This window comes from Balaenoptera acutorostrata, chromosome 13 (genome assembly GCF_949987535.1).
Source record: "Balaenoptera acutorostrata chromosome 13, mBalAcu1.1, whole genome shotgun sequence".
NCBI classification, from domain to species: Eukaryota; Metazoa; Chordata; class Mammalia; order Artiodactyla; family Balaenopteridae; genus Balaenoptera; species Balaenoptera acutorostrata.
The window spans coordinates 19,758,101-19,783,510 of NC_080076.1; the positions used below are offsets into that span (position 1 = coordinate 19,758,101).

Genomic DNA, 25,410 nt, shown 5'->3' on the forward strand with positions numbered 1-25,410 from the left:
CTCCCCAAACAGCTAAGTTATCCCCATGATTATGTTGATTAATTGCACACTCTGTGGAATTAGTGTTATTTTCAATGAAAGATTTTCCTGCACTGGGAAAAGAAAGCATAAAACTCATGTGTTCTCATTTGATCATGTGTGCACTTCTCCCAAGAGTGACACCGAGGAAGAGGATGATTCTGGCTGTTGTTGGTCTAGGGTAGGTGAAATAATCTCTAAGGCAGTACTTTCATTTTGCATTGAGAAGGTGATTTTCGGTGTCCCAGAGGGTGGTCACTCAAAATGTTTACCAGTTCTAATATTTTCATCCATCAAAGGACTCGAGAATGCCTCTTTGACTTACTACAAATTGAGGAGAGGGCTGTGCTACATAGTGAGAAAAAGACAGGTGGAATCATCTTTGTTACCACAATAGAAACCAGTAATACATCTGGAATACTCCAAGAAGTGGCGGTGTATTGTAAAAACAGGCTTTGGTACAGGAATTGGTAATTTATGTTCTAGCTTCGTCTCTTAATATCTGTACAACCTCTTTTATTTGTTATAAGCGGGTTACCCTTTCTGAATTTTAGTGACCTCCTCTATAAAAATAGGGGTTGAAATGCCCATCTAAGGAATTCTTAGGATGTTGTTGTCTTAAATAATGTAAGTTAAATTACTTTGCACACTATATAGTGCTTTGCAAATGTGAGGGCTTCAAGGAGAATTGAATATAGATTCTAACCATGTTCAGAATCGCCCCAAATACAGAGTTTTGGTGGTGCCTCGAGATACTCTTAAGTATCCAGATACTCTGGAATTTTGGTACACCCACTGCTTTGAAGGCAATGCAGTGTCTGGATGAGATGGGGTGCATCAATGACAAAAAGCAGCCCAAACTCATAATTTTCTGAGGTCAGAGCTCTAGATCGTTACTGAGCGTTCTACTTTGATGATTTAAGAACATCAGTGAAAGTGAGCACTGATGCTAGTCTTTCCTGGGAAAATGGCTTGGCCCCTATTTCCCAGCATCCTTTGCTGCAAGCTATGTGCCTGATCAATTTTCCCCCAAATTTTCTTTCTGTTCTCAATTTAGGAAGAAGGGGATGAAGAGAATTTTCTAGGCTGTGGAATGACTGTTTTATCTGCTGGAATTGAGTCGTAGCTCTTTTAGCATGAAATTTATTAAATTTGGATTTTTTAAATGCCTCCTGGTATAGTAAGATTCTGCAGGAGAGAACCAGTAGTCTTCTCTGAATTTTAGAAATCAGGAGAATAACGTCAACTTCTGACTTCTTGTAAACCCAGACTCTCACCTCCAAGCTAGAATCAGGGAAAATTAAAGTTGACTGGCTAGTCAGAACCAGAAAGGTGTATCTGCATGGAAACATCACAACAAGACAAAGATGTTTTTAGGTCAATTAAAATAAAATTCAAATGTTAAACTTATTTATTTGATAGAATATTACCAACATATATTAACCCAGTGCATGCTTTGAAATGTTAAGTTTTTTAAAGTAGTAGTTTCTCAGATTCCTCAGGACTTGTGTTAATAGGCAAAAAGATGGGGCAGGTATGTGTATTCAAATAAATTTAGGAAAGATTATATTAAATGAAATTAAATGTCTCCACTGCAGGACTTCTCAGAGGCTTTAACATGCTAGGATACAGTGTATATTTCTGCCTGTCAGGGAGGGATATAGACAGCTTGTAATATTTCCTGGGCCTTTTGATTTGCCTCCCTTTTGTTTTTTGGAGCCTGTTGTCGGGCTAGTATTCCACAGAAGACACTTGTGAGTGATGTTGTGTTGTCCTATATTATAATTATATTTTTACTTTCACTCTTCTCTGTGCATTGATATGAAGTCATGTTCTTCACATATGGAATGTGTAGAGATGCAGTTTGCTGCCATGTTTTTGTCAATTAGTTGCTTCCAGTTAACGTAGAGATGGTTGCAGTTTATTGTGTGACGTCACAGGTTCTGGTGTACATCATATGCACAGCTTTAAAGTACCTAGAGACCTTTTAGGAATAAAACACCATGTAAATGTAAATTATCACCACCTCTAAGACACTTTCATTAATTTCATATCAAATTCATGAGTGTTTTGAGCTCTGGGATTTGAGTCTTCAGTATTGGGCTTCTCGCTTATTTGTAGATTTTTTTTTTTCAGAGTTTAAATTCCAGCAGCACAGAATAGTGCTAAGAGCCCAGCCATGGGAATCAAACTGGCAGGGTTTGAATCCTGGCTGTAACGCTTACTGCCTTTGTGACTTTGGGCAGTTTTCTGTATCTCAGTTTTCTCATCTGTAAAGTGGTGTTTATATTATGTGCCTCACAGGGTTGTTGTGTAGATTGAATGAATCAATCTACGTAACCCTTTTGTGTAGTGGGTAATACATGACAAGGACTCAGGTATTCTTACGTGGGCAAGAGAGGAAAAGGCAGGCACAGGAAAGATGAAAGAACTGTAAATTATAACCTCATGTGTATTTTTGGAACCACTCTTCCCGTTATTGTTTAATGAAATACTCTTTTCAACGTGCCCCCCAAAATTATAGGGTAACCAAAGATGGCTTGGGGTTGGGGACAGGGATGACAGAGATTTATTCTGATTCACACACGGTTGTGATGAGTTCCTTAGTCTGGTGGCAAGGAACAAAAGGCTGGTTCTTCAGTTTCCAGAATGAGGATTAGCGATGAAACAGCCTTGCTGGGTATTGTCCTACAGCATCAGATAATTTTTTTATCAAGGCTTTTCATAGGATAATATGTTCCACTGTACAGGTGCATCTTTTTCAGTGGTGGGTGAAATACCTACCGTTTTTTAAGATTTATTTTTATTTTTATTTTTTTAAATTTATTTTTGGCTGTGTTGGGTCTTCATTGCTGCACGTGGGCTTTCTCTAGTTGCAGCGAGCGGGGGCTACTGTTTGTTGCGGTGCACGGGTTTCTCATTGCAGTGGCTTCTCTTGTTGCGGAGCATGGGCTCTAGGCGCGTGGGCTTCAGTAGTTATGGCTCGTGGGCTCTAGAGCACAGGCTCAGTAGTTGTGGTGCACGGGCTTAGTTGCTCCGCGGCAGGAGGGATCTTCCCAGACCAGGGATCGAACCCGTGTCCCCTGCAGTGGCAGGCAGATTCTTATCCACTGCGGCACCAGGGAAGCCCCCCTACCATTTATATGTAATGTTAAAAGTGGCCTTTTAAGAATGAAAGGCTACAAACCCAAACATGACCTTGTTGTTATCCTACTGGTCAACCACCCGTGGGATCATCTATGTCACAGCTTATCTCCAGAAATCATATTATGGATAAGTTATTCTTGCCTGTCTCTCACTCCTTCCAAATGGATTAGAACTGTCCAGGTATAGTAATCTACCGAAGGTGATACTTCTTAGATGTATCCCTGTGAGTTAATGAACTTACGAGACCAATTTTTTCCTCCATGTAATATTTTCATTCTCATCCAATTCCCATGGCATTCCCTTACAATAGGATACCATGGATATATTGGAAGAAAAATTAGAAGTCAAATGGAAAATTATGTAAGAATATAAAAGTATTAAATTTAGAATTAATAGACATTTGTTAATCATACTCCCCCTAAATTAAAAAAAATTTTTTTTCCTTCTCCTTCGTGGGGCAGCAAGATAAAGAACAATTGAATAAATCAGCAAAAGGATTGGTCTTTAAAAATAATTGGAAACAGCTTATATTTTCTGCTTAGCTTGAGTTTTTCAAGGGCAACAGCAGAAGCAAGTGACTCCTTTATTGATTGCCCATTGGTGCCATTTTTAATAATCAAATTTAAATATAGGTTTTAACAGCTGATGGGTTCAATTTGGACAAAACACGTGTTGACTTTCCTGATTGTTTGCTCACTGTAGATGCCGACTTGTTCTAGAGAAGGGGCTGCGCGTTGAGCTCCTTTGTCTCTAGAAGGATTGATTGACAGATGTTGTGTCTGCTCATTTACAGCGTTTTTCTTGCTTAATTTAAAAAATTGTGACATAGTATTACTCGTTCCTTGTATACATCATTTTTGCAGAAGAAAGTTGTTTAGCCAATATGTCGACTTAGTTTATGAAATCCTCTCTTGTAGCTTTCATTCAGCCTTCAGTGTACCCCATTAGGTTAGATTATTCGTTTCATGCACGGCAAATCGTCACCAGCAGCAAAATTTAACATTTGGTCCTTTTAGGTATAAAATGAATCAAATTCTTGACAAGATTTGTTTCTGGTATATATTTCAGAATCTCCCCCGCCCCTTGGTGGGCATACAACAAATGTTACTAACGGGTACTTTTAGTTTTTAAAATATGGACAACAGTACTCCATGCAGTAAAAGACTTGAGCGATTAATGCTACCCTTATGCCTCTTTTGAGTAGTTTTAGCCATGGGGCTTGGCAGTGCCACCATTGTCTTGGTGCCAAAAAATATCCGCAGCGGCTGTCGCATTCTAGTACTGGAGGGTTGTCTCGAAAATTCTGCAGTGAACGCGCCGGGTTTGTTCATCACTGCTATCTCTTTTAAATATTGGAAAAATAGAATCTTGAGCTCTTTCAAAGCTCCGTTGTGATCGTGGGGACGGGGGGAGGTCGGTGGCGAAGGATGGAGGAAAGAAGCTGTCCACGCCAGCCAGTGGGTATAAGTGACAAAAATCCATGCCTGACATAGAGTAAACACACATATTTAGGAGCTTTTGTGTTCGCGAGCACAGATAAGTTACTTAAGAATCCTACTCAAACATGTTATCAGCGCTCTTGAGAATTTTATTATCTGAAACAAATGTTCCTGGACATTTTAAGCAGAAGACCGACGTCAAGACCATAGCTAATTTTTAATGGACAATTTACACAAAAGATGTATATATTTTTTTTCCCTTGGAAATGAGGTGTCTTTGTAAAATGGCTGCTTTTTGTCATTAGGAAATTAGAGGAGTAGATATGATAGGTTTGAGAAGGTGCTTGGGTTTATCCACAGTCCCTGATTATTTTGCTCCCAAACAGAGGTTTGGGTTCTGAGGACAGATTTATAGTTGAATTTGGGAACAAAAAGATGTAATAAAAGTTAAAGGCTTACACTATCAGAATGAAATGTGTTCACTCAGGATCTGTGGAGCGATCTATTTGATGGTAAAAGTGGGTGCTACAGATGAAATCTTTACAAGGAGCATAATCCTTAAAAAAAAAAAAAAAAAAAAGGAAAGAAAAGTGCACCTCCCAGCCTCCTGCTGGCTGCGCTGCCTGTTTGGTACCTCACAGACTTCGACAGAGTCCTGGACGGGTGCCCATTGATGTCATGGAAACACTCAAATTACTGAGAATGATTCATGTCTATGCTGGTCTCTTATCCTCCCCCACACAAACAGGAGTAGATTTTTAACCCTGACAACTTGTAATTTGCAGTGGGTTTATTTTTGTATCTGGATAAATATTTTTTAACAAGCGAAATTAAGATTAAGCAGTCTGTATGTGATATGATAGTAAAGAATGCTGGGGCTTTGCAGCCAAGAGTGCTTCGGGGACTCTGTGCGGCATGAATGCGTGCTCTGATCATCCCTCCCTCCCCGCCTCTCCCTTCCTGCGCCGCCCCCCCATTCTTTCCCAGTCCACCTCTCCCTCTCCTTATTGTCCTCCCTTCCTCTCTCTTCTCTCTCCCATTTATTCTTATTCATGCTCTCTCTCTCTCTCTCACATCCTTACTATTTGCATGGACCCCTTTTACCTTTAAGAGAATGAAAGGAATAGACCTAACTTAGATACGTATATGAATTGAGACAAATCCTAGTAGGAAAATTCATCTCTCCAGGTCTACGTGCTGGAGTTGAGTTGGGAAATAATGCCAGGTGGTGAAATTCTTCTATAGGGGATAGCTTCCGTAATTTCTTCTAGAGAAAGAAATAGATAGCCTTTCTTCCTTCCAATTTTTGGAAATTACCAAAACAGGACGCTAGATGTTCAAATTCCTAGGAAGTCAGAGTAAATTCTACCTCATGTATCTTCTTTCTCTCTGTCTGTTTTGTCTGCCTTTCTACTGACCTCTCTACCTGCCTTTCTATTTGCTGAACAAGTGAATATTAGGTCAAAGTGAATCATGTTGTGGTTGTAGGGAAGCTTTGTATATGCGAGAGCTTCAGGAAGGACGTACATCATTTGATAGCTCATACAAGGTAGAGTTTTTTTCTATTAGTAATATTTATAAAGAGAAGTTAAAGACTATAAGTAGCTTACATCTGACTTACACAGAAGAGTAAATATGTCTTTATGACCATTTATACTTCTGAAACAGGCAAATGCATCTATTCTTTAATGCAAAATCTTCATACAGTGAACGGTATTCTCTTAGACCTCCCAGGACTGAGATGGTGTCCTGTTTCATTGGAATTGAATCTGATATGGGCATTGATTTTCTACTTTGCACTGAACACTATACCAGGAGTTGGGCGGGGGGAGTGATTTCCCAAGTTTGAGATTCACTGAAGTCAGCGGAAAAGGTAATACTGGGGAAGAGGGTTAATGTTAAGTCTCAGGTTTGGCTTTCTTCAAAATCATCTTCCATTTTACATATATAGTGACTTACATACAAGGTATGCCTTTGACCAGATATAAGATTTATCAAAGACACATTCTTTGTGTGGTGTCAGGAAGGCATACTCTAACAGCATTGTCATTGAACTAAAAGATTACAATGAACACTGTTACTTCTAACATTTATCTTAACTTGAGTCGAGGGGGGAAAACTTGGGCATTGTAAACTTCAAAGGATCCATTTAGCCCCTCGAAATACTAGTTTTGAATTTTCCCATTGGAGAAAAGAATAGTATAGTCCTGGGTAAAGAGGACAATGTACCTTAAGCTCTAGTCTTGAAGGAAAACAGTATCCTTCAGTCTTGGGTGGGGTGGGCTTTGTGTTCTGGGCACGTGGGCGGCACTAGCCCTTTTTAATGTCCTGGTAAGGATTGTTTTCTGTAAGGACTCTTTACATGTCACTAGGTGTATCCTACTGCTTAGATCTCTTATAATGTGGTTTCATTGTCTTCCTTGCTGATTATTAAGGCTCAACATACTTTTAAAAGAAACAAATGAGCAGCCTTGATTTCTGCCCTTAGATATGGCCAAATAGCATCTGAGCCTTTATCTATCTCTGTAGAGCAGTCTACAGATAAAAATTGGGTTGTTAGAATTGGCACAAGACATTGACGTTCCATTATCCCTTGTTCTACTGGTAGAATCTGAAGCTGGGTTCAGAGTGGGCAATTTTTCAAAAGCCCTCTTTCCCAAATGTAAATTCCATGATCATCTTTATCATGATGGACTTTACTCCTGGGAAAGGGAGTTTAAATAAACGAGAGAGAGAGAGTCCCAGAATTTTGAATAGTTTCTTTGCTTTATTCACCATCTGGAGAGCCCTGATTGATTAGCTTTGGCCTCACCATTAAGTGTCAATATAATCAATGGGAATGACTAGGCTAGGGTCATTACATAGATAATTTGCCTGCTGTGTAAATAAAAATGAAGTTGTTTAAATTTTGTGAGAGAGAAAGAAAGTGAAAATAAGGAATGACAATTTGTTTGTTAGAGAAAGTGGAGGCCATTGGAATGACAGTTTTTGGAAGTGTGGAGCAGTTTGGCTAAGAATAGGAATGAAGGATATTTTTTTTTCCAGTTTATCATAGCCAGAGTGAGGAAGTGTTATTCACTGTCTTGCTTGTATACATTGCCAGTAGTGCCTACTTTACGTATGTAAACATCGGGGAAGAGAAGTGGATGTCTGTTACCTGGAGGAGATTTTTTTTTTAAGGAAAAAACACGATTTACACTTTTTTTGTTGTTTCTCTTGGCAGGTAAAACAGAAAGGGGCTCCTACTCATCATATGGGAGAGAATCAAATTTACAGGGTTGCCACCAGGTAAGTGAGAATCTCGCTTTGGGAAAGGGTTGAGAGAGAATGAACCTGGTAAATCACTTTGTTTTGTAAATTAGATGATGCATTTTAGACGGTGGCACTAATGCACTGAAAGTCTGCTGATGCCTGTCTCTTTTTAAAAAGTAATGAAATAACACGGAGCGTGGAAGTTGTAAACTCCTCATCGTATCAGAATTGTATTCACTGGCTTGTTGTTATTTTTTTAATCCATCAGCCGGTACCAGTGGCACTGTTTGCAAACCAGCGATCTCGGGTAAAGTGGTTCTGTCAAAAGAGTTTATTTGCAATTAAGAACTTAAGAATTTCTTACACTGCAAATGCTCCGTGCAGCCATGTGTCAGGTCCTGGGTTCGGGTGGCTACTGCCCTAAATTATAGTTTTCATAGGGGCTGTAGGATGTTGTGTGAAAACAGGGTTGTATTGAGGGATAAAAATGTCTGTGAAAATATGATTTGTTGTCCCTTTTTGTTTCTGAATTGTTTTTGGCTGGAAGTCAAGGCCAGCAGGCTAACAGCAAAGCCGTCTCAAGGGAAGCATGCGTGAGCTAGAAAAATAAGAGTACTTTAATTAAATAATAAAATGCCAGTGTCATACAAAGGTATAGCGTGTGTGTGTGTGTGTGTGTGTGTGTGTGTGTGTCTGGGCACTCTGCATTTGCATACTTTCAACTCTCCAGAGAAAGCCCAGTTCTAAAAATACTATCCATAGCCAAAAGTGTAAGCTTTGTTTCAAGACAATTGAGTTTTTATAGACGCTTTCTTTTTAATTTCAGTATTGGTACTAATCACATGTTTCAAATCTTTTTTTTTTTTTTTCCTCTAAAGATTTAGACTTTCTTTTTCTAAGGGCATTGGTTTCTTAAACTCTTGATAGAATTTAATCATCCTCTTTCAGATTCAAAGCTTTCTAGTGTTTTATTATTCACCCAAACAGAAATGTACATTCTTTTTGTGCTGGGAAGGGAATGCTTGCTCTCCTGAACCCTCTCACCCTCCCGTTTTCTTTACTGATACGGAAAAAAAATCCATTTTGATTTTTTTTAAAACAACCTGTTTCATGGATCCTGGAAAACGTAAGCAAACAGTTTTAGTCATTAAATAGAGCCTGCTCGAGAAGGTTTCCTTGAGGTATCAGTCAGGGATCACGAAAAGTGGAATTCTGGTGGAGTGGTGGTGTTTTGTTTTGTTTTGTTTTTTCTGGATAGATTTGCATTTTTAAAGTTTACTTCTTTGGCCCAGCCATCCATTCAGTCATATTCGGCATCTGAAAGATTTGTTGTGATGAGGTGAACGGTGCTGGGTTAAGAGCTCCTGCTGCACAAGCTGCAGAGTACAGTTTATGGCAGTTTGTTTGGAAAGAATTCCGCAGGAAAGAAATTTACAGCCATTCCAGCACAACGGAAACATCTTTGGAATGTGAGTGCAAATGTGCGGGGTAGATAGCTCGGCAACCAGCCTCCTAGCGCCGAGTCTCTGGTGTAAAGCTCTCGATTCCTGCGCCTGTTCCTGTGTATCTGGTTTCTCAGGGTCAAGGCAGAGGCCGTTTGAGTTTTGGGGGAGAAGAAAGTTGACAACATCCTTCCTGTTCGCTGATGGTCATGGCAGAGGTCTCTGTTTTCGATGGGCCTCTTTTTCTGGTCAATGAGAGAATAGGCTTCCTCGCCCCTGTATCCTTTCTTCCTAATAGGAATTGGCATGATTCCTCCCAGACACAAAGATTTCCTCTGCTGAGTAAGCGTGAGGCCCCTTAACTTGTGAAAGCATCATCCAGACCGCGTGAGTCTGTCAGTGTATGTGCTGGGACACAGACCCTCCCTCGGTTTGTGGGCAACAGTTCCCTCGGGTGAGACTGAAGTTAATTTTTTTGGCAGACACAAGGTGAGAAGTGGAAAGGGGCAGAGGGTGGGCTAGAGGTGGACGGACTGGCGTGCGACGGCTGAATGTCTGGGCCTGGGGAATGTCTCCTCGTGAGACATTTGTGTCCAGGCAAATTCTGTTGTATACAGGAGTACGGCTGCATCCGCTTTTCTTAACAAGTCTTCATAATATAGCCGTGGAGTGTGGAGATTCTTTCATCCTTATTTCTGCTTCATGAGTGTGAGTCTTGCAAGGACCGACCCTCTCTTTGCTTAGCCTGGGCTCAGCAGTGTCCATAAACGGTATGATCACTTAAGGAGAAAAGCGAGGAGCCCAATTTTGGAAATTCCCTGATTGAGGAAATCGGGGCTGGAGAGGGAAAGGGTACATATTTTGAATTTCTGCTTTCGGTGAAATCTGAGACTAGAACAGACCCTAGTGTATCTTCCAGTGAGTGAGTTTCTCTTGTGCCGAATTGTTTTTTTGAATCCCTGTCTCCAACACCAGCTATGCAAACCCAAAAGAAAGGCAGAGTCTCGGTGTCTTGGGCTTCAAGTCTAAATAGCAGATCACAGCTGAACCGATTCCCCACTGTGTGGCAAGGTGAGTGGCTCGTGGAGAGGCAGCTTTTTGTTTTCTCGTGTTTACTACCTTATGGAGATGCTGGATGGAAGTCCTTTAGATGCTGTGCCCTGAGGAGCTCCCAAAACTGCTTTATCGTATTCTAACAGTGTATCCTGTGGACTTCCAGGGATGAGCACTGTTACGTATGAACGTGCTTCTTCCAGTTCCAATAGCCTTTTGTTTGGTGCAGAGAAATAGTGATGGTAAGCAACAGGTAGCCAAATGCTGTCCTGGAGAAATAAATTATTGTTTTGGAATGTTTGTTGTTTCAGAATGCACCAGGTTAAAAAAATATATATCCGTCATGTGTCTCTTGAGGATGTACCACTAATAGTGATAGACATGGGACTTTTTAAAAGTGGGTGTCTTAGCTGAGAAACAACAGCCGGCAGGTTCTTTATTAGCGATTAAATTGTTTTCATTGAAAATAGTAATGGGATAATATGAATTCATTAATGCACTTCCATATAAAATTATCAGAAATGAACTCGGTGACTTTTTCAGCCTTTTTGAAATTGTATAGAAAATAAACCCATAGAAACCAAAGTGGCCAAACGGACTTTTTTTAGTTCTCACTAAATATGGCAAAACTAATTTAAATCAAATTGGAGTACGGAAATCACACCCAGGCTTGAAATGTTCTTGCCAAATTGCAGCCTCATACGACTTTTTTTTTTTACTGGCAGGGAAAATAAAATTTATAATGGAAAGTCTGACAGAAATGAAAATGAGGGGAAATAAAGTTTTTCGCAGGATAGTCCAATCTTAATAGGATAACCAATAGCTAATACCTGATGGGCATCACTGTGCGTGACAAAAGGAAAAAAAATGTCATTTACTTTTGGCCTCTTTTGCTGCTTTGAATAGGATGTTTGGTGACTGCAAACTTTTTTTGTCTTTTTTAATCTTCCCCGAGATCTACTGCTTTTGAATGAGGTGGCGATGTCAACACAAATGCTTGGTATTAAGGCAGAAGTTTTCCCCTTAAATGGAAGTTGAGTATTGATTATCAGGAAGTGTTTGTCTTTTCTTTCTGGGAGATAGCTCAAGTCTAAAGCAATGGTTTCTTTATTAGTATCTCCTGGGCAAGGTTGTGTGTGTGTGTGTGTGTGTGTGTGTGTGTGTGTGTGTGTAATATGTGGAGAGCTGGGCCCTATCTGAGACCAATTAAAATCGCATCTTATGAGTTGGGCCTTTGCGTTTCTGACAACTCCCCAAGTGATTCTAATGTGCAGCTAGGTTTGATGATTTCCTAGAATGTTCTATAGGAATCTACTCTATTTAAAGACTTGTGTTCAAAATCTAGTGTTGCCACTGACCTTGAAAAAGCTTTTAGATTTCTTGCCTTAATTTGATTATTCAAGACATGGGAATATATTGCATATGTACTTCATTTAAAAGGCAGTGAAAATTAGTGATATTCTGAAAATCAGTAAGATGCCTTGAAATCTTTATACAAAACCCCACAACTGAATATCCCAGCCCATATCTTGTTTTCTCTAGTGAAGTCCAAGGCTCTAACCTTATCCACATTCTTTTTCTTTCTCAGCAAGTAATCAAATAGGACTATGCTGATAAAGTTATTTGATGTTTAGATCTTAAAACTGACGGGATTTAAGAATTAGGCCTAATCTCAGATACCTTTGTTAAATTGCAGAAACTTTGCAGCTGTAGAGGACATGTAAAGGTCTTCTCTGTATGTGATTTAGTGTGCTCTCAAACCAAGTTGTTTTGGATTCATTGAAATTAAACCTATGTAGTTGGTTCTGAAATGAATTACACATTTAAGACTGGCTTTTTTTTCTTTTAATTCTTTTTATTTTTGATACAAAAAGAATTACAAATTCCTTAATTCTAAAACTTTTGGACCCTTCCGGTGTTTCTTATCTGAAGTCAAAATAGGAAGGATATACGCAAAAAAGCTGTGAAGTCCTTTGTCTCTTCTTATGAAAATGGCTATTTAGGTCTTGTGGAAGCAGAATACATCTTGGTTTTTAACTTGGCGTTATGGTTAAATGTGTGTTTATAGTGTGCCGTCATTCATACCTGGTCCTACGTAACCTTCCTCGGGACCTCTTCCATCCATGTATTTGCCTTCGCGCTCTGCTTTGCCTTCATGGTGCTTTTTGAATGTGCCATTATTGATGTTTGTTGAATGCTGGTCTCCATCCAGAGTCTGTAAACTCCCGGAGGGCAGGGGCCAGGTCAGCTCTATCTTGCCCTATATGAATTCTGTACCTGGTAGGGTGAGGATTGTGATGACCTGAGGCTTATTTCCCCAGCATCACTTTTAGGGATCATTTTGAGAGAGTGAAGACTGAATAGCAGTGTGTGAGAACCATATAGCGAGCAGCGTTTTCCTGTCTCCGAAAACCAAAAATCATACCCTCTTAAAGAAAGTCCTTTGGAAGCCCTTCCTTCGAAAGTGCAGTGCAGACCCTGGAATGACATAGAGGTCAGATCCTGGAGAGTCACTTGTCACTGACTTTCTTGGCGTTGAGTACTAGCCTGGCGGCCTCACTGTTCTAGGTCTGAAGGTTCCCAAAGGAGGGAATTGGAGATGTTCTTGGTTTCCTTCTGGTGGGTGCATTATTGGAACCAAAGGTCAGACTCCAGGCCTGTTGTTTTTTAATTTGCTGGTGTGGACGGTGGGACAGAATACTTTAAATCACGATGGTGTCAGAAATCACAGGGACCAAATCTGCAGGGTGATGCCATCGGGGCTCTGCCCACAAGCACTGTTTGTCGGTCAGCAGCTCCTTTGTTTTGGGGGCATTGCTATGGGTATGCCCCTCTCCCGACAGCCACCCAACACACACCAAAGGCGAGAATGGAGCCATTTTTTCACTGTGTTGATTAACAAATATTTTTTGGCCCTCAAGTGAAGTGTTAGGTATAAGGGGGAGAAACAAAGGAAAGGTCTTATATACCCTCCCTTCAGTCCCCACCAGCAGCTTTCTGGACGTTAAGGGGGAGAATCAAGCACCATTTATTAAATTTACAAAATTTTCTTTAATCTTATATAGTATAAAATTTCAAAAACTCAGAAGAGTTGAAAAAAATAATACAACAAAGTGCCACTTAAACAGTTGTTAATATTTGTTATATTTGCCTTGTGTGTGTGTATGTGTAAGTATATATATTTTTCAGTGCACCGTTTTTAAGCGGCAGATCGAATGAGATTTCACCCCTAGATTTTTCATCATGTGTCTGAAAATTAAGAACACTCGCCTGTTTAACTAAAATACTGTTATCACCCCTAAAGAAGTTAACAATAGTTTCCTAATCTAATACCCAATCCAGATGAAAATTTCTTCATTTGTCCCCATGAAGATGTCTTTCATAGCTCTTTTTCCCCCCAGGCATTGAATTTATGCATTGTATGTTGCTTCTGTGTCTCTTTAGAATTTCTTTTAAACTAGAACAGTTCCTGTAATTTTTCAAAAAGTGATATTTACCTTAAAGAGAGCAGGCCAGTTGTCTTGAAAAATATGTCCCTTACTTGAACTGTTGGATTATTTATTTGTGGTGCTGTTTAATTTGTTAATCTATCACTTGTCTTGCCTACAAATTGAAAATTAGGCTTGAAAGGCTGATTCAGACGGAAGTTAAACATTTTAGCCCGAGCATCTCATAGGTAATGCTATGTGCTTCATACGGCGTTTCATCTGGAGGCATATAATGTCAAGATATGTTGCTATTGGTAACACTGACTTTAACCACTTGGTAGAAGTGGAGACCCCCAGGTCGGTCCATTGTAAAGAAACCTTTTCCCCTTTGTAATTAGCAAACAATCTTTTCTTCTTTTTTAACATCTTTATTGGAGTATAATTGCTTTACAATGGTGTGTTAGTTTCTGCTTTATAACAAAATGAATCAGCTCTACATATACATATATCCCCATATCTTCTCCCTCTTGCGTCTCCCTCCCACCCTCCCTATCCCACCCCTCTAGGTGGTCACAAAGCACCGAGCTGATCTCCCTATGCCATGCGGCTGCTTCCCACTAGCTATCTGTTTTACATTTGGTAGTATTTATAAGGTAAGCTGGGACGAAGTGAGCAAACAATCTTTGTGTTTATACTTTAGCACTGGGCATAGATCCCTGTTCCCCAACAATTTTTTTTAAATTATTTATTTATTTATTTATGGCTGTGTTGGGTCTTCGTTTCTGTGCGAGGGCTTTCTCTAGTTGTGGCAAGCGGGGGCCACTCTTCATCGCGGTGCGCGGGCCTCTCACTATCGCGGCCTCTCTTGTTGCGGAGCACAGGCTCCAGACGCGCAGGCTCAGTAGTTGTGGCTCACGGGCCTAGTTGCTCTGCGGCATGTGGGATCCTCCCAGACCAGGGCTCGAACCCGTGTCCCCTGCATTGGCAGGCAGATTCTCAACCACTGCGCCACCAGGGAAGCCCCTCCCCAACAATTTTTGACCTGATGGTTTTAGCATGCATTGATGACACTAGCCCGAACCAGAGGGTTTTGAACTAGTGATTTTTTTTTTTTTTAAGCTAACTTTATTTATTTATTTATTTTTGGCTGTGTCGGTTCTTCGTTTCTGTGCAAGGGCTTTCTCCAGTTGCGGCAAGCGGGGGCCACTCTTCATCGCCGTGCGTGGGCCTCTCACTATCGCGGCCCCTCTTGTTGCGGAGCACAGGCTCCAGACGCGCAGGCTCAGTAGTCGTGGCTCACAGGCCCAGTTGCTCCGTGGCATGTGGGATCTTCCCAGACCAGGGCTTGAACCCGTGTCCCCCGCATTAGCAGGCAGACTCTCAACCACTGCGCCACCAGGGAAGCCCTGAACTAGTGGTTTTTTTGAAAACTCCAACATTCCTTCTACATTTTAGCTGACGTTCTTCTTTAAGGAGCTTTATTTCATTGTTCATTTCAGTGCTGTCAATTTCAGTGTTCATACATATACAAGTATAATGTTAATAATCCTTGTATTAAATATGGTTCCTTACCTGGAGGAGACTGGAAGTATTAAAGCATCCTTCAGATTTCTTAAGGTATAGCTTATGGCTCAGGCTAATGGTCAGAAATGCTTTAATTGCAGGAGGAAAGATGTGATTATAGGCTATGTTTCCTTGTACACAAACTCTAGTATTCTTTTTGCTGAAATTTGGAACCTTGTGACAATCTGTGTAACCCCAGCTATTAGATTAATCTTTCGATAAGCACCAAGGTTTTTCTCAAATTCTCAGATTGCTCCTCTATATTTTAGTAATTGTTTTTAAAGATCTCACAAGGTTGACCATCGGTCTCTGACCGACTGAGTCAAGTGGGTTGCTGTGATGCCCGATGAAGTAGCTCTATCAAGGATCACTGAGATAGTGGATCCATACGTCCACTCACAGCCCAGACACGGCTGATGAGTGAATTTCTAAACCTTAGTCTGGGCTCAATCTAGAGGAAGCTGGGGGGACTAATATTAGGTGCCAGTAAAAACCCCTGGGGCGATTATTATTATCTTCATTTAAGAATTAAGAAAATGATGCTCAGAGAGGTTAAGCAAGCAGACCCAAGATCTCACCCTAAGTTTCAGAGCCAGGCTTTGGACTTTAAAATGCCTGGTTTTAAAGCCAGTGCTTTTCCAACTTGGGTTCCCTGAGGCCCAAGCTCATGGTGAGGTTTCTAAACTCAGAGGTAGGTCTGTATGAGAGCCCATCTGGAAAACCACTTTTGGTAGATTCCAGGCCCACTGGAGAATCTGGGTCTAAAACATTGCTTAGAATGGAGTAGCTTCTCAGGGTAAACTGGAACCCTGAACACGGTTGGGAAGGCGGAGAGGAGGGCAGGCCACACAGCTCCTTACAGCCCAGCCTGTTTTTGTTTTTTGTTTTTTTTAAATACACCACATGTGCTTATATGAATAATCTATTCTGTAACATCTTCAGAATTAGCATGTGCAATTTCATTAAAACCAATGAAGATTTCCTGTGACAAGGCTGGGGTAGAATATGCCGATTCACATTTTAGCAACAGCATGAGCACTTTCTTAAAAATCTATGGATTATATTTGGGCCTTCCTTTTTGTGCAATGCAGGCAGAATATGGTTTGCAATTACACAAATTTGGATTCCTCATAGATCAAATTATTGTTCCCCAAATACAAGAACTACATAGAAAGTTCTAAAACAATACTTTTAGCAGGCATTTAAATGTGACCCAATGATTTTTTCGATTATGACATTTAACTCACTTTGTCATATGTAAAATGACAAATATGTGTTAGAAGTATAGGCAAGTTTTCTAAACAGTTCAGGACAGGTAGCACATAAAAAATCTTTGACATTGCTTTGAGATGATTTATGAGACACCGAAAACATGGTGTCCTCATATCCTAAATGAAATTTCACCAGAATATTTGGATTAACTTCTCTTTTCTTATGAAAAGTATTGAGGGGTTTTTAATAACCACTAGCAATTAGGACTACAGTTCATCTTTATACTTTTGACATGTAAAGAGAAAAGGGAAAATCAGTTAATGACTAAACAAACAATTGACTTAATTGTTTTTGAGCAATTGAGGTGTACTTGGTAAAATTTTATGCTGAAATATATCTACCCATCCTGTAGAAGTCACTATAGTCCTATAGCTTCTTTCCATAAAAAAGACAGTAGACTCACAATTCAGCATCAGAAGAATGCTGAATTTCACTTTTCAATATGAAATGGCAGAAACATTTACTCCTCTGTGTGTGATCATGCTTGAAATGGTTCCATCATTAGGAAATGTCTCCTGAAACTCTTAAAACTGAAACCCTAAGTTAAAATAGTGGGAACACTGCAAGTTACCGACAAAACCCCATAATCTTTTTAGAAGTAAATATTTAAGAAAGGAACAGATATTGAGTCTGCTGCTGTGCCTGATAGTGGTAACCTGCTTAGAATTGAAGAACCCCATCCTTTGAAAAATTGTGTGTGTGTGTTCTCAATGTTTATGTGGATTTCTTTACAGATGCTTTCACTCACAGATAAACTAAACTGAGCTTCCTAAAGCAAGTACCTTTTATGTTCATTGTGTTATTTATTATCTAACAGAAGTAGTTTCTTGGGAGAAGAAAACCGGCACTAACACATAGTTGCATTTGCTTTAGCATTTCTAATACACAAATGTTTTTTCACAGTATGGCACTTATTTTTATCAGACATTTCTTGTACTTAATAAAGGGAGAAGTCAAATTTTGGTGGGATAGCATCTTTAGACTGGCACTTCCCTAGATTTTGTTGAATAGAATATATTATCACAATATATTAACATTCTTATGGTACTTAAGGAAATCTATATATCCCTTCATTCCATTAACCTGTCCCTTCGAAAGACCTCTTCTGGTGAAGGCTTTCTATGACGTTTTAAAAAATACCAAATATATCTTATTTTAACCCACCTCAAAGTCACGTTTACGTGAATTTGGGACGAGAATTCAGTGATAAGAAAGCAATTAAGGGTGAACATCCCTAAGGTTTTTCAAGCAGTGACCATCCTCCAGAGCTCTAGACGTAGGGGTCTCTGTGTCGGGGTTTGCCCATGCATGCACACAGAATAATCCGAGCTCATTTGTACCACGATAATGAACAGCAGGGCACTGAATCTTTTCAATTTTATTGGTATTGTATACAGTAAGTTATTAAATTTCATCTCTGTAATACACCTGCAGTAAAATAACAAAACATCGCTGCACTTAAGGAACATGTGTGTGGTACAATGCCCTCCCCCATCATTTCACCACCCCCCCCAAACAGCTGCTTACAGATTTCAAGATCCATTGTATATATTCCCTTGAGCCCACCTCTAATAATCGAGACACATCTGCCATTGCAGTATTATAGGCATATGTAGTTTTATTGAAAACTATACCTGTAAAAAAATTAAATAACTCCTACCTCAATTAAATTGGAAAGGTACCTTTTGCATATTGCAGACCTCCTGAGACCCAGCAAGTTCATTTTATTCTTATATTACAAATCACTAAATACGTTATTTTTATTTAGCTAAGTAGCTAGCTCTTATACTCTGATGAAAAGTTACTTTCATTTTTTTCTTACTTTTGTTTTCCTTCTCCTTTCATCTTTACATATAAAAAAAAAAAGTACCACACAAGCTACAGGAAGGAAACATTGAGTCTGGCTACCATCAACACGGTATAAATAAAGTCAAAGGGAAAGGATCCTAAAATGTACCTCTAATTCTGAAGTGAATATTAAATAAAAATAAAGGTTACAAAATCGCGATCAAAACCTTAACTCATTTTGTGCTTTAATAGAGATTTTTACAAGCCTCTCTGAGATCCGTTTGATCATCCTAATAGCAGAATAGGAAATAATATGAAGAGGGAATGAGTTAGTAGGTCATACAAGTCTTATATACGTAGATTCCTATTGGATTAAATCCCTTACCGTAACATGTACATTTTGTTGAAGATTGGGTCAGTAATGATGCCTATAAAATAATTTTTATCCAAACAGAAATAATAGTAAAATATTCACTGAAATAAACTAAGCATAACCTTATTCCCACTTAAGGTATGTGGGGTGTCAATATATATGACATGGTTATATGATAGTGAGTATGAATAATTATTCATCATGAGTTAATCATGCTACTCTTACAGTGAATATCTAAGAAGAAACGTTTATAAATTTGCTTCATGTAATCATGGAAAAATCTAAAGACAACATGCCGACTCTATGAATAGGAAGAAAACTATATACCCTTTTGGGAGAATATGAAGGTTACTCATTACATGGTATCATAGAAAGAATGTTTTGTGCTCTTCAAAAGGACTGTATGTGAAAGGGACAGAGGGAATGAGAGCTGGGTCCCTGACCCAAAGTGAGTTTAGACTCAGAAAATATCCTCTCATGACAGTTGAAAGGTAGATGGTTTCACAGGATGAAGTCAGAGAAAAATGTTAGTGATAGTTACTGTAGAGAAGAGAGAAAATCAGGTAGCGTTATTGATCACCAGTCCAGATTAAAAATAGTTGCATGTTTCAATGATGAATTTTCTTTTTTTGATAAGAATATTGCTTAAAACCAGTGGTTATTTGGTTCCATTGGGGGCTGCCTGGACCTATGAGATTTTATTCAGTCTGTGATCAACTAGGATATTTTCTGTACCTCTTATGTTTCACAGGATTCAAAGCCTAGTGTGGGCACAAACCTGAACCCTAGAGTCTTAGGGTCATTGCTTACAATTAAGTTCTAAAACCCCAAGAGAATCAGATTTCAAGATCTTAGAAGTATTTCAACTTTATAAGTTTTTTTAGTAGAAAAATGCATTATAAATTCTAAACAAACTTTTCACACACAACTCATGCACAAGTCGGGGAATACAACTTAACTCAGGCTATACCACTCCTTTGAAGTCCCCATCAACTCAACTTTTTCTTCCTTGGATGTGATTCACTCCTGTGGAAAGATCTATTACCAGTACTTTTGAACTGTGAAGTCTGTTTGTCACTCTGAGCTCTGCAGTTCGGAACTGTCATGTGTCCAGTGACTGGTACGACATAACATCAGCGGTGGTAAAAGATTTGCTATGGACAGTGACATGTGACAAAAAAGAATGTCAACAGCTGCTACTTACTGACGTTGTCCCTCAAGGAGTCTTCCTGCATCTCTGCCATTTAACTGTCTCAGCCAAGGAGTCACTAATATGGACCACTTTCTCTCAGTCCTACTCCCACTTAGCTACCAAGTAAGATGTGCTTGAATATGTTTTCAGAGTGCAAATTCTGGGTGCCATTTTGTCAATGGAAAGAATATTTAAGTTTGGTGTTTCGTATGTCGGGAAAGGGATTATCCTTTGCTTTATTTCTAGGAGAACTTCCTCTCTATTCCCTATGGCAGAAAACACATCCGCCCTATTATTCTTGGACTCCAGACTGTCTCCGTTTCCTACTTCATTACAAAGCAGATTTTCATTTCATTATACCCTAGGTAACTGTACTACCCCCTCAAATTTCATAGTATGCCTGCAGAACTACTCACAGAACCAAGATTGGAGGCTCCTGTGGAGTCCATCCGCTATGTCCCCTTAGTTACCTGGCGCACATCATTTGATCAGGGCTCTAGATACTTACACGTATTGTTCTAGAAATAGAATACAGACATCCTAGGTCAGCTCTGTAGAACCTCAGTGAGCAAGTGGAACATACCAGAACATTCAACACTACTATATTCCACCACACCTTCAGCTGGGTGTTTAATAAATATTTATCATGAAATAGCACCCCCCCACACCCCCCAAGGTCATGATATCACTGTCTTGGGAGAGGGCTTGAGCTAATAATAGCGTAGTCACCTAATTTGAGGCTCTAACACGTAACTTTTCACATTGACATTCTCGCATCTATTCGGATATATTTTTCAAGGGGCTAGAGTAAAATCTGGTAGTTACCGATGAGATAATTCACCTCAGGTATTGTGCTTTTGACCTTGAATTTTATTGATTGAACTTCCTCTCAGGATTAGTCTTTCCATCTGTGTCTGTTGGCTTGGTGACTGTCCCCCAACCACCGTCCTAGATTATCCTGTCTCCCCCACCCCCATAAGCCCTCAGTTTTCAGATTTGGTCAATTCTGCTTCCTACAGCAATAAACCTACTCCGTCCCCCGCATCCCGTCACCACTGTTGCTGTCTCCACCCCTCCACTTCCCTCCACCTCCACCTTCTCACTCTCACAAGGCTGCTGGAGTGATTGTCTCCAGAAATCCCCAGTGCTGTTATGCCCTTGCTTACCATCCCTCCATGGCTTCGGGGACCCAGCCTTAGCGTCTTGAATGGGATTTAGAGAGCCTGGCCCCTGCCTTGGCCTTCAGCCTTGGCCTTCACACTCACCACTCACATCTCGTGTTCCAGCCGTACTGAGCTGCTCGCGGTTCCCTTGAGGGCTCTGTCACGGTCCTCTCTGTCTTTACAACGGCCCTTCCATTGGCCTGGAATATCTTCATCCTGCCTCTCATTCTCCTCTCCTTATATTCCTTTACCAGATAACTCACACTCTGTGTCCAGGATCCGGCTCATGCATTGTTATATCCAGGCCAGAAGGAGGTGGCCCTCCTCTGTGCTTGGGTAGCCTCTGATGCACTGCGCTCTCTCAACAGTTGTCATGCTCTCTACGGGCAGCGAGGGCCAAGGGCTAGGCCTGTATTCTCTCCCGAATGCCTCATAGGGGACACTCTGTTTGCTTGAGAGTCAGTGGATGGATGAGTAAGCGAATAAATGAACCAACAACAATAACAAGTTATATAACTTGTGGCCCCAGTGGGGTAGGACCTCTTTTTAATCCCCATTTTATTGATAATGAAACAGAGACTCAGAGCGATTTTGTCACTATTAATAGTAAGTGGCAGAGATGGGACTAGGGGACAAAGTCCTTTGGCTCCAGATTTATCATTTTCTCTATTGCTTCTTTATCCCTGGATAAAGTTGGTGAAGCTTTTTGTGATCGCCGGTAGCCCACAGGGTCTTCTCGTAGATGGTTCTAGCCCCTTCTCACTGTTAACTTAGGTATCATCCAGCTTCCTGCACTGAGGCCTCTTTCTGTCAGTAGGAAAGACTGCATTTCTAAAGAGAATAATATCACCACCACAATCTGTATATCAAGAGCATTGTCCTTCGAGGGCCAAGAAAGAATATTTTGAATGTCTCCCATAAGGAACTACAAATTGCATACGGTGTGGTGCGTATTTCCTGCTTGTCTGTTACCTGTCAGTGGTAGTACCTCTCTACTCCACTGCTGAAAGGACCATGGTCCACCTGATAATGGAAAGGCTTTGAAGCTCAGGGGTGAATGTAATACCAACAGTGTTTCTGTCACTCAGGTTTCATCCTCCTTCACTCTCCCTGGTCCATCTTGCTTGACAGAGGGTGGGTAGGAAAAGGGAAGAAGTGGATGAGTTGAGTAGATAATGGTTTGCTTCTCCCTGTTTCCTGCACAGGATTCTTTTCCTCATAACCTTGAGGTAGGACATGGAAAAAAAATGATGTTAATGAGTTTTATCTCTGTGTATAATTTTGAAATCTTTAGGATGGATCGTTACAGTAAGAAAGGACCTAACTGTCTCCTGGTGCCCAATGCTGCTTAGTAGCAAATGGGAAACTAAGGCTCAGAGATGTTAAGAGACTTGTCAGCGTCGCACAGCAGACTTCATTCATGTGGACCCACACAAAACAGTTAAAATTCCAGTCTCAGGTAACACTGAAATTTTACTTGATGTCTTTGTAGCCTCTTTCTTCCAAAGGCCACAGGGCCGCCCTAGACTATGAAGTGATAGCCAGAAGTAGCTGGAAATACATCCTGAAGAAATTTCTAGACCAGTGTCCCTTTGTTCCGCTACCACTGAATCGCACCGTCGCGGAGCCAGAGGATGTTGTTTGCTTGTAAATACTGAGTTTTTGAAATATCACTGTAACACTGGAAAAACGTTGTCTCAGAAGGTTACCAAAGTGACAGAATCCCGACATTGTAAATATGAGCCAACACAAGTGCTCATAAATGACAGGAATGAAATATACTTGACTAAATCCATAATAATCACTGATAACACTGTTTACCCTCAGTGACCAGGAGCTGTGAACTTGGATAAAAAGCACATGTGAGCAGATATCATTCATGTGTCTGAGCCTCTAGCCATTCCAGAATATTTTGATGGAAAAGACCCCTAAATATGTAAAAGCTTTGCAGTAACTAAGAAGCAAGTGTGCAAGATAGGGTGTCAGGCAGCCCTAATGGAACTGGAGAGAGAGGACTGATAAGACGGCCCTTGTTCTGGTCAGAACCAAACTGTGAGCCCGGCCGAGCGGGAAGGTCAATACTCTTATTTTCAATAGATGTGATTCCTAGAAGGTCCATTTGCCACAAACAAGAGCTTACGCACGTGCCATGTTCTCGAGAGAAAGAAGATGTGGAATGAACTTCGAGATGAAAAGCCTCAGAGTAACAAAGGCAGGATTCCCTGAAAGTCTGAACTAGGCTTGCACTTGAGCAGGACAGTTAGGTGGTCCAACTCCCTTCAGTCCTAATTTCTCTAGAGCCCGGGCTTTTTCTCTTTCTTCTTCTTCTTCTTTTAATATTTATTTATTCATTCATTCATTCATTCATTCGGTTGCGCCGGGTCGTTGTGGCATGCGGGATCTTCGTTGCCACGTGCAGGATCTTTAGTTGGGGCACGCAGGATCTTTAGTTGCGGTATGTGGGATCTAGTTCCCTGACCAGGGATTGAGTCCGGGCCCCCTGCATTGGGAGTGTGGAGTCTTAGCCACTGGACCACCAGGGAAGTCCTCCGGGCTTTTTTTTAATAATAACTTCCTCCTTTGGGGAAATGATTGCTTTCTTCCCTCTTCTGTTGTAACATTCAAATGGTGCCTGGATGTCAGAGGCTCCAAGAAGAGATGCCTGAGGTGGCAAGCCAGTGTCCCCTTAGCCTCTGTAATGTGGCTACTCTTGCTGTTCCAAGCACCCCTTTGGTCCCCATCTCCCCAGGGGACAGTGGAGACTGCATGACGGCGGGCTGGACCCTCCCAGTATTTCAACTGGCAAAAGAGAGCTCCAGCTGGTGAAAGAGATAGGGGAGCGACGTGGCCCCAGGGGCTGCTCCCATCACTGCTCTGAGCTGTGCACAGGGAAGAACTGGGTTTGCCCGGAATGACCTCCTTGGAAACGTGTGCAAAATACTTTTTCTTTTTCCTTGACGTACTGCGGTATTGTTTGATTCTTTTTTCATAGTAAGCATCGCTTTCTTAACTAAAAATAAAAGGCCGAATTCAATATTAGAACTACTCAGTGCTGATGAAATTTGGGGAAAACTGCAACATTATATATCGCAAACTGACATTTGACCCAGAAATTATAGTGGTTCTGCTTCTTGAATTTTTATGCTTAGCAAAGATTTCGTAAGAGGGGAAAAGCTTTCTATCGGAAGGTGCCCATTTTGGTATTAGCTGGAACGGTGGTGAAGAGTTGGTAGTGATCTGAGAGCCCAAGGCTGTGTGACGTTGGTGCATTTTGGGGTCCGTGTGTAGGGTCTGTGTGGATGATAATACAGCTTTCAAAGAGCGTGGGCAGAGGAGGGAGCAGGAGTGTCCCAAGCCCTTAGAAACTCAGTGGCTGACTAGCATCCTGGTGACACGGCCGTTCACCCTGCCATGGGGATTCCCTGGGTGGGGACCCAGTGTGCTTCTTGAGCTACCTGGCAGCTGGCAGGGCCTGCTGTCCTGGTTTGACTGACAAGGTGTAGGTGTTGGTGTTGGAGAGACGGTGGCCAGGCTCAGGCTGTGTCCTAGAACTCTTCCTGCTTGTTGGTCACGATTGCAGGTGGAGGTTGAGTAGCTTCTCACATTCCTCTCAAAGAAAGACAGCTTTGTCTTCCAGGGATGAGCTAGAAGGCAGTGGCCCTGTGGACGTCCTGCAAGAGGGCCACCCTGTGTGGATGGTCTTATTGCCTTTTCTGTCCGGGCTTTGACAGCTGTAGGTACCTCCAAGGTTCTCGGAGCTGGAGCAGAGCTGGAAAAGCCTTGAATTTGGACTTTTTCTCGGACTCTCAAAAGACGAAGGACACTCATCCCCAGTATCTACTCTTCCCACTTCTCTTCACGCTTTCATGATCTTTGAAAAATGATTTTATAAAAAACCTTTTGGGGTTTTATTTTCGGCACGGCAGGTGGATTGGACTCTTGGTTGGGGGAGCCAAGGAAGAAGAGTCGAATGAAAGTGGTCTGAACACAGGGTGGCTGTGGAAGGTCTCTGCTACCTGAAGGTCCCCTTCGGTGAGGCTGTAATTTGTTAATCCGTCTTTATCTAAAGTAGACTTGTGCTGTTTCAGCTTCCAGACTGCAGGCGGACAGCCGCAAATGCGACTCTGTATCCACTTCGCCTGTCTCCCCGTGTTTTGCTTCCTGATTCGCTGCTTCCAACCAGCTGTTCTTCTAGAAACCAAAGAGAAGTAAAAGAGCAGGGGGGAGAGAGAGAGAGATTGGTATTTTTTACTATCAATGGGTAAAAATATCTGTCAGGC

At 41.0% G+C, this 25,410-nt stretch overlaps 1 protein-coding gene across 25 annotated transcripts in view; it reads left to right on the forward strand.

Moving 5' to 3' along the window:
- TCF4 (transcription factor 4) overlaps positions 1–25,410 on the forward strand; it is a 356,728-nt gene that overhangs the window by 170,716 nt on the left and 160,602 nt on the right. For 19 of the 25 annotated variants that reach the window (XM_007191942.3, XM_028168974.2, XM_057526284.1 and 16 more), the window contains one exon: positions 7,828–7,892. In XM_007191942.3, the coding sequence (XP_007192004.1) occupies positions 7,828–7,892 (65 nt within the window). Of the gene's footprint in view, positions 1–7,827; positions 7,893–9,486; positions 9,577–9,655; positions 9,788–10,218; positions 10,370–25,410 lie in introns of those variants that run through there. The other 6 variants (XM_057526293.1, XM_007191952.2, XM_057526290.1 and 3 more) reach the window with 6 other exon arrangements.